Source organism: Syngnathus floridae, chromosome 17 (genome assembly GCF_059516105.1).
Source record: "Syngnathus floridae isolate MCC-2025c chromosome 17, RoL_Sflo_1.0, whole genome shotgun sequence".
NCBI lineage: Eukaryota > Metazoa > Chordata > Actinopteri > Syngnathiformes > Syngnathidae > Syngnathus > Syngnathus floridae.
In genome coordinates, this window is record NC_142429.1 from 1,158,226 (window position 1) to 1,167,817 (window position 9,592).

At 45.5% G+C, this 9,592-nt stretch overlaps 1 protein-coding gene across 7 annotated transcripts; it reads left to right on the forward strand.

Annotated features, from left to right (window-relative positions):
- Nucleotides 1-1,277: 1,277 nt before the first annotated feature.
- Nucleotides 1,278-9,592, forward strand: tfap4 (transcription factor AP-4 (activating enhancer binding protein 4)). 7 transcript variants are annotated; one of them, XM_088358686.1, is made up of 7 exons: nucleotides 1,278-1,639; nucleotides 6,562-6,733; nucleotides 6,800-6,898; nucleotides 7,267-7,437; nucleotides 7,536-7,658; nucleotides 7,992-8,147; nucleotides 8,285-9,592. In XM_088358686.1, exons 1-7 carry the CDS (start codon nucleotides 1,551-1,553, stop codon nucleotides 8,414-8,416), a joined length of 942 nt encoding a protein of 313 aa, XP_088214812.1. In that variant the 5' UTR covers nucleotides 1,278-1,550; the 3' UTR covers nucleotides 8,417-9,592. The 7 variants fall into 7 exon arrangements, with proteins under 7 accessions (XP_088214812.1, XP_088214813.1, XP_088214809.1 ...); XM_088358687.1 differs by having other exon boundaries at nucleotides 6,562-6,727; XM_088358683.1 differs by lacking the exon at nucleotides 1,278-1,639 and adding an exon at nucleotides 2,007-2,448.

The window sequence follows — 9,592 nt, forward strand, 5'->3', positions numbered from 1 at the left end:
CCTCCCTTTCCCCCTCCCTTTCCCCCTCCCTTTCCCCCTCCCTTTCCCCCTCCCTTTCCCCCTCCCTTTCCCCCTCCCTTTCCCTCCCACGATGTGTGCGTGTGCACGCGCGCGCAGTCTAGTAACATAAGGGGATATTTTTACTCAAGTATCCCATTCGAGTAATTTATACAAGAATGGATGAATGTTTTTAGTCATGTCATTTAACGGAGTACAAATGGTACAAACCGAGGTTTGACTGTATCACATTCCAAAGACTGTGTATGCGCGCACCTGCACGTTTCCCACACCACCTGCCTCCCGCCAAAATGGCAAAAGAAAAAAAAGCAGAGACCCATTATTAAATAACTGACAAATCAAATGATTACTTTCATGGTGGCCAGGCTCCCTCTGGTGGTATGCAAAAGAATCACTGTCTTGTGCAGTTTAGTTGTATTTAACTTTATGTACAGTTGCATTAAGTATTAAAAAGGTGTTGACTTCAACTGTTCATTTAGGTACAATTTTCATGTAACTTTTTACGTATAATGCATTTTAATTGAAGCCTTGTTCGTGCAGAGTAGGGAATGTATAGAACATTGTGAATACTGATTTTTTTTCTTTAAAACAGGGATGGGCGAGTGTCAGTATCATATACCGATACTTAAAATATCTTAAAAATAAAAATATCTAACATCGAATAACTCTTCCTTGGCAGTAGTTGGCGCTATGCTGTTCATTTTGAAACTGGCAAATCATGCATCACCTGCATTTTTGTTCATTCACCATTATCTGTGATTGTGTTAAAGAACCTTGATATGATCAAAGATACTAGAGGTATCAGCACTCTGCATATCAGCATAATGAGAGGGAATTATCTAAAAAGAAAGTATCAAAATCCCTACAAAACAATGTTTTAAACTGTTGGGTTTGAAAAAAAATCACTTCACAATGTCTGACTGCATTTTGTGTGTGCGCGCGTGCGTGTGTGTCAGTGATCAGCATTATTGAATGTCATTTTATCATCTAAAATCTAAATTGAAATAGGCAGCAATAGAACTTTAAACCTCTCTGGTGCAAATCGGCCAACACATGAGTAAGCCCAATGCAGTGTTTCTAATAGTCCTTTTGTTTACATGAAGTCCCTCGTCTCTTCGGAAGGAGGTTTGCTCGCTCGCCTGCTCGCTTCCTTGCTCGCTTTCTCTCTTCGGGAGTGCAGCGTGACTCCGACCAGCTGTTTCCCGCCTTGAAAGCGATCAGCTGCGCACGCACGCACGCACGCACGCACTCACTCAGAGGGGCGGGGCTGAGGAAGAGCGAGGTCGAGAGCCACACACAACGAGGGAACCCCATCAGCTGGAAGCCGAGTAACATTACAAGTCCATCTCCCAACGCACGAATTCATCTTTTCAGCTCCTTTGGATCGGATTCATAAACGCCGAATCTCATTCGTTTTTTTATTATTGTTACCAGCGGATATTGCATTTTGTCGGGGATTTTCTGTTGTTATTTTTGAGGGGAGTAAGGGGACTGGCAGAAGGTGGGGGAATCAAACCTGGAGAGTCGCGAGCATGGAATATTTCATGGTGCCCGCTCAGAAGGTGCCCTCTATGCAACACTTCAGGAAAACGGAGAAAGAAGTCATTGGGGGGTTGTGTAGGTGTGTATCCAGCATGTGTTATTGTCTATTTCTGATCACAACACGCAGACAGGCGCGCGCGCGCGCGTTCGCGCGTAAGAGGCAACACGCTTCTGTTATTGTGCGCGCACGACCCATTTGCGAGAACTAATTCACGCGGAAATGACTGCCCGGTATTCATAAGGGTTTTCACGCGGACGACTATACACGTTTTTGGGCGATCCTCGACCCGTTCCAGTGAGAAATGTGTCAATTTAGTAGCTAACAAACACCAACCACGTGGTTGCTCAGCAGCACGCCAACCACGCTGCTGCTCGCTCGCTCCGTTTATCTTCCAATTGCCCCCTCACTGGGGTCGTAAAGGTGGTCGTGTTCGGTCAGTTGTAAACTGGCCCCGAGTGGTGGTGGTTTGAACTGCGGGTGCTACTGGTGGTATGGTTGGCCAAGTTGTAGTGGGAAGCGCGGCCATGCTGCTGCTTGTGGATGGATACTAGTGCTGTAACCAACAAGCGGGGTCTGAAGTCTTGCTATTCCCGTTCGCGACGTCGTCTTTGCGACTTCTGGAATGGCCTTTTTTTTTTTTTTGGCTGTAGGAGAGTTTTTTTTTTTTTTTTAAGGAAAGTAGCGGAGTGACTTCGCCTCCACTGCGTTGTTCACCGCCTGCCATGCTGCCTGCCGCGCTGCACTGCGTGTCGCATTGTAGTAATGGCGGGGGACGCGGAAAAAGTCTGCCCGGAGCACGTTCTTGGGGGCGGAGGAGCTCCGAAGACTACCCTGGCCAACGTTTCTCATTTTAATCCGTCCTTACGAAAGCATCTTTCAACAAGCGCGTCAGTTTGACACATTAAAGCGTCAAAAGGAGGAATTGTGTTTCTTATTAGGAAGGGGGCGGGGTGACTCCGGGAGGCGGAAGGATCCGGTGTTGCGTGCTGACTCCATCTCGCGTGGGGCATCATGGGAAAAGTAGTTCGTTTCGTAAACTTAAATTCACGGTCTTGTCGTTTACAAAATGTTTTTGCGACTTCCTTTTTTTTTTTTTTTTACGGGGTAATTAAACGGTCGTCGCGCTCATCACTAGGGGTGAGGGTCACCTGAAAGCCAGAAAGCGGGTTTTGTGAAAACTGAGTAACTTACCCCGGAAACGAGGGAAACCCTGAGTTATTCGTTCCAGAACGAGAGGAAACTTAAACTCTGGGTCAGTTACTGCGGTACCTTACTCTGTGACCATAACCTGCTCGCTAGCAGGTTTACTATAAGAGACCCAGAGTTTCAATCTGTCTCCTCCCACGCAAAGAAAGCAGTTAATCATGGAGTGGCCGTTAATTCAAAATCCGATCTACATGGAAACCGTAATAATTCGAAATGCTTTACATCGCGAGAGAATCTTCTGACCCAATTTATATGTTTCATAATTTCAAGAAGAGTATCTTTTCCAACGGTACTGCTTTCTTTGAACAGTATAATGTATCTCAATAACCTTCACTGGCCCTGGGATGCCTGATGGAGTAGTGGTACTCTCGCCGGGCTTGGGTGCAGGCATCATGAGTTCGATTCCCAAATACCCTGAACAAGCACTAATATCAGACCAACCTTTATGCATAGCGCTATGTTTTTTTTTATTATTCAAATGGCATTTTCTTTATAATATCGGGGATACAGAGCATTACTTTTTTCTGTTGGATGAGCAGAACTCAGCGTTTGTTTTAAAATAGTATTTTAATGAGTGTTGGTGTAGGCTACAGCGTCACATTTTAAATGACTACAATAGGTATAAAACATAATTGCATTTGTGTCAAGTATTAATCCACAAAGTGTAGAATTAACTGAAAGGACGTTGGAAAACATTTTCTTTAAATTATTTGAAGTAGCCACAGAATTAATATTTTAGTTTAAATTAATACTCACCTTGTTTAATAGTGTGAGTCCATTTAAAATACCGTATTGGCCCGAATATAAGACGACCCTGATTATAAGACGACCTCCTCTTTTTCAAGACTCAAGTTTGAAAAAGCATTTTATGAACACCAAATTAAATTTTTATACAGAAAATGATTACATCTGAAACAAATGATTATAACAATATATTCGAGAGAAAAGGTATGTTATTTTGCCTCATTCAAATCATGCAAAAACTGTCTATCACATCTTAATATCTGAACATTTAAATAATTAAACTAAAGTGCAGTCACATTTGTAAATGAATGGCTTCTGGTTTTTGAAATGTAAATAAACTGTGATAAAATAACAAAATTGCAAGAACTGCATTAACCATCAAAGTGAAGTCTAGCGGTAACTGTAGTCTTGAAACAAATCTGAATAAGGAAAAACATTGCAATCAAATAATGCAAACTGCTACAGCTATTGTTGGAGAGCCTGAGGACTGTAAAGGGGGTTGGCTTGGATAGTTATGCTCTTTTCGCCCCCGGGTGTCGGTCAGAACACAGGAGGGAAGACGTGGTTCAGTTTCGATTGCTTTACTGAATTATTGGCAAAAAAGTAACAGGCACTGTGGCTCATAGGGGCATACAGGCAAACTGGCAAAAGGGCACACGCTTGGTCGTAAGGATGTGAGAACAGGTGTGTGTAGTGTACATGGGTGAGTCTTTGGGTGTGTGAATGTGATTCTTGTTTGTGTGATTATTGTGTGAAGGGGTTGTGGTGTGTGTGTGTGTGGTTCTGCAACAGACAGAAATACAGCACGTAAGTCAACGCTCAACTTCACACAACACTAGTAGATGGCACACATTACATAACTAACTGCGCGTAACGGTTCCGCTATAATAAAATAACCATAAATGAAATACTCTCGGTAACACACCAAACATAAATCACCGAGACAACAAAATACATTTGCTGGCGACTGTTAGTCGCCGTGCCACTGCGTAACTGCTACTCGTACGATGCGAGGCAAACTTAAAGGAGCGCGCCAGAGCTGTCAATCAAACGGCGCGCACACGAAGCAAACCGCGATCAGACAAACGGCACAACAGTGGACAGTAGTAACAATGAACTGTATATACTCACTTTGTGTCAAAGACGCACACGATCACAGCAACATACTCAGTCGATACCAGCAACCTTTAACTACCGCTGCGCACAAGTGAATGGGTATAATGTCTAGACCCCGAATGTAAGACGACCCCCACTTATCTTATTTCAATGCAAAAAAAAACATCGTCTTATATTCGGGCCAATACGGTAATACAATTAAACTCAAAGTGAGGTGCAATCACAGCCTAGCAAAACATGCGTTACTTTTTTGACTAATGATTTTATGTTTCATTTTGAGCTGCTTCCTAGTCATTTCTTTCTTGTGTTGAATTATACCTAAATGAAATTCAGATTTCATTCCTACTTAAATTCGTAACTATAGGCTATGCTACGATCTTACGGTTAGATATTACATCAATGAAAAAGTATATTCAAACTTGTGCATCAAGCAGCAATTTCCTCCCATGACATCTCTCTTAAAGTTAAAGTCTCAATGATCATCACACACACATCTGGGTGTGGAGAAATTTGTCCTCTGCATTTAACTCATTCCCGTGTGATTTTGATCCGTCCCCTGAGGGAGAGGGGAGCAGTGAGCAGCAGCGGTGCCACACTCGGGAATCATTTGGTGATTTAACACCCCAATTCCAACCTTTAATGCTGAGTGCCAAGTAGGGAGGTAACGGGTCCCATTTTTATAGTCTTTGGTATGACCCGGCCGGGGTTTGAACAACCTTCCAGTCTCAGGGAGGACACTCTACCACTGGGCCACTGAGCTGGTCTTCTTTGCAGCTGCAGCCGTATTAGATTTGCGGCAAAAAAATACATTCGTACTCGCCGTAGGCCTGCATAAGGACCAATAAAGTAGAATAAGGTGATCTGTTTTTCCTCAGTTGTCATGTTGACTTGTGGTATCGGGGCTCGATTGATAATGGCTTTTTATAGGAGTTGTGATCGCGCGTAACTCCAGGTGAACATACTCAGAGTTGATTGAACTACCTCAGATCAGCTTTTCTGGGACAGAATACTCAGTTTCTCATCTCAGAGTAAGTCAACTCAGAGTTCAGGGATAGAGTATGTTGAACCTACTTTCTGTAATACCACCCCCAGACGTTCATTGTTTTTGTTTTGTATATTAAGCGTCCACGTAACACGACCAGCCGCCTCGTCGTTTCAAAACATACTGCGTACACTTTGGCCTCTTTATTGGGTGCACCGGCCCAATCAAAAGCACTCGCTATATGAAAGGATGTCTTTGAGGTTCACAATAGTTAAGTTAAAGTTAAAGTCCCAATGATTGTCACACACGCAACTGGGTGCGGTGAAATTTGTCTCTGCATTTAACCCATCCCCGAAGGGAGCAGTGGGCAGCAGCGGTGCCGCGCCCGGGAATCATTTGGTGATCTAACCCCCCAATTCCAACCCTTAATGCTGAGTGCTAAGCAGGGAGGCAATGGGTCCCATTTTTATAGTCTTTGGTATGACCCGGCCAGGGTTTGAACCCACAACCTTCCAGTCTCAGGGGGGACACTCTACCACTAGGCCACTGAGCCGCCTAAGTCGTCTAAATGGAGATTTCACTGATGTGGGAGGTACTTTGGTCATTTGTATGTCCAGTACGTTTAAGATTAATCTAAATACTGGACACATTTCAGTCTGTGCAATTCTATTAACTAACACTTTTTTTTTTTTTAATTCATGCCTTGACGTGTTGGAATACAATACAATGTTTGTTTAGCTGAATAACAGCATACAGTCAACGATCACATCCTCCTTGTGTGTTTGGGCAAAGTCTTATCTTTGTGCCAATTGTTGCATCCACTAGAGCGGGGAAGTCATCCACAGCATATTGAATATTGGATGGACTATCTGGGTCTGGAATTGCCCCGTGTGGGATAAAGAAAGATATATCTTATCTTATTCTGAGTTTCTGGTTTTCCTTGTGCTCTCAGCCTGGCCAACATTCCTTTGAGCCCAGAGACAGCGCGCGACCAGGAGAGGCGAATCCGCCGTGAGATCGCCAACAGCAACGAGCGGCGGCGCATGCAAAGCATCAACGCTGGCTTCCAGTCTCTGAAGACGCTCATCCCGCACAGCGACAGCGAGAAGCTCAGCAAGGTGTCGGTGCGGTTCAAAGGAAGACGGGAATCTTCTGTTTGCGGAGCTTCATTTCCAGGTTTCTCTTCTCAGGCTGCCATCTTGCAGCAGACAGCGGAGTACATTTTCACGCTGGAGCAGGAGAAGACGCGACTACTGCAGCAGAACAGCCAACTCAAGCGAATCATACAGGTCAAGCCTTGCAGAACTCTCAAACGTTTAGGCTCCATTAGATTTTGATTCTTGCAATTCCATTTCAGTAAGAAGTAAAAATAGACAAAAAGCCGTAAGTTTTGAGTCCTTTCAAACTTCCACATAAATATTTGTAGGCTTCTGCGTGAACGGTGGCCGGGGGCCACTGCAGTATGAGACCCGGAGCCGAGGGGTGCTGCTGGCCCAGTACAAATGTCACAGATGAATTGATTAAATTGGCACATTATTGCTTTTTTTCCCCCCAATGTTTGATATTCAATTTGACTTTTGCCCAATTTAAGTTGCGGCTCGCCGTCTCCCGTTTGAAAAGCAGTTGCTTGTAGTCTGACGAGCGTGTACCTCGGTAGGAGTTGAGTGGCTCCTCCCCAAAGAGGAGGCGTGTGGAGGAGAAGGACGAAGGCATCGGCTCACCGGACATCCTGGAGGAGGAGAAGACGGAGGACCTGCGGCGAGAGATGATTGAACTGAGGCAGCAGCTGGAGAGGGAACGCTGCGTCAGGATGATGCTGGAAGAGCAGGTGCTTGGGAAACGCTGGCTGGCTGGCTGTCTCATTCTTACTGCCATTCTCACACATGCTCTCACTCTGCTGAATGTCGTTCTGTGTGCGTGTGCCAGTTGCGCTCACTGGATGCAGAGTTGTACCCGGAGAAACTGAAAGCTTTGAGCCAGCATAGCCTTGTGTGTGTGCAGCAACACAAGCAACTGGAGAAGGACCTTACACCTGCCCACAGCCCACAGGTACACGTGCGCCTACACACACACACACACACACATACACACAACATCTAGCAGGCACTCGTGATCCATGGCAACAGATGTATCCTCCAAAAACGATTTCTCTGTTTGTGTGTGAGGCGGGCAATGTAGGAGCTGTAATTCAGCACAAAAGGATTCTCCGCTTTGTGTTCCATCCATGGCCTGCGCCAGTTCTGTTCCCCTTTTCGTGTTTGAACGAGGTCATTGTTTACTCAAAATGACACATTGTTGAGCAATCACATGCCAGAATGCTTCCGTCGGTGTCGCCGTTTTTGTCGTCCGTGGAATCCCAATTTGCATGGTCCTCTCCGCCAGGCGGCCGGCCCTCCTGCGTCCACACACCACGCCACGGTCATCGTCCCCGCGCCCATCCCCCCACAGTCCCATCATGTCACTGTGGTAACTGTGGGCCCAACATCCGTCATCAACACCGTCTCAACGTCCCGCCAGAACCTGGACACCATCGTCCAGGTAAGAACTTCCGTAATCTTCTGAGAACGAAGACGAGATCGATCACTGATGTTGATGAAAGGAATGAGCGAGGAAGACAAACACAATACAGATTTCATTCTCAAATGCGCCCCCTCCCGTTCCCTTTCTGTCCACAGGCCATCCAGCACATTGAGAGCACCCAAGCCAAGGGCAGTGGGTGCGAGGAGGAACAACGGCGGGCGGTCATCGTCAGTTCAAGCTGCGTCCTCCCCGACGGCAACGAGCCAGACGACTGCTCACTGCCCTAAATTCCTGGCACACGCACGCACAGACTTTGGGCAGGGCTTTTTCAGCACACTGCTATGATGTGGCCCCGTTTTGTACGACAAGGCCCCTTGCTCCTATCTGGTCGCTTATTAGTGCAGCTACTTGCTTGACTGACAGGATGTTGCTCCTCCAGGCGACGTTTTTTTGTTGTTGCTTTCCACTGGCCGCTGAAACAAAATCCCCCAGACTAGGGCCCGACTACGCAGAATAAAATTTAGAGAACAAATTAATTCATTAAAAATATATCCACTGAAAAAAAATTTTCTTAAATCATACAACAATAACAATATGAATCACGGGCAGAACATCTGTTTTTCATGACTTTTTCCTTTAGGGCTTTACTTGCCCACTTTCCTTTGGGCTTCGTGATTGTATTCGGGAGGATCGAGTGCGCTTAACGGTCTTTCATGTCTGCGTGTTGCCATTTTCACTGGGCTGGCTTCCCGGTACACCCCAACTGCCCGTTACCGGTTTTTACACTATATTTTTTGGGGAAGCTGATTAGGTTCCATTTCCTCCCAGCCGCTGGAAGACAAATTACAATTGCGTGCACACTCAATCGCATTTGCCTTCTGTGTGGAGCCTTTATTCCCACCTAAAGACTCCAATGCCATGAGGTGCGCATGCTCGCATTCTCGATGGTTGCAATTTCAGATTGTCTGGTCCAGCAGTAGCTCCAGAAGATTGTCACTCGAGTGCGCCATGTGGCACGGCCCGCTCCGAAAGCATTCCACAAGCCGTGAACGCTGGCATCGTTCCCGCCGGATGGCGCGGTCGTCGTTCTTAGCTGAGCCGCAGATGGCGCTCTGATCCTGCTGGACAGATAAATACGTCTTTGCGTTGTTGACACCCTCTCATAGATGGAAAGAGAACACATTTGGAAAATTGTAAGCATTTTTTTCCCCAATGTGTACCCTTTAAAAAAATGGTTGTTGCTCTTGTTTCATTAGCACTTAGGTGAACAATGCCAGAGCATGGACCTGACAAACTCTCCTGTGCTGTCTTTTGTTTGGTTTTCTATCCTTTGACCCTTGTGCATTGTCATTGAAGAAGCCACTTTGTTTTTGTAAGAGAAACGTTTTGGCCGATAATAGAGGCTTGTGCCTTTGTAAAGACAGAAAAATAAACTTTGTACTTTGTTTTTTTTTTTAAAGATA

Excerpts from the sequence above, each read along its gene's own strand:
- tfap4 (XM_088358683.1), top strand. The coding sequence starts at position 2,324 with ATGGCGGGGGACGCGGAAAAAGTCTGCCCGGAGCACGTTCTTGGGGGC. Across the intron at positions 2,449-6,561 it reads AAGCATCTTTCAACAAGCGC|CCTGGCCAACATTCCTTTGA; the intron begins GTCAGTTTGACA and ends TTGTGCTCTCAG. Across the intron at positions 8,148-8,284 it reads ACCTGGACACCATCGTCCAG|GCCATCCAGCACATTGAGAG; the intron begins GTAAGAACTTCC and ends TTCTGTCCACAG.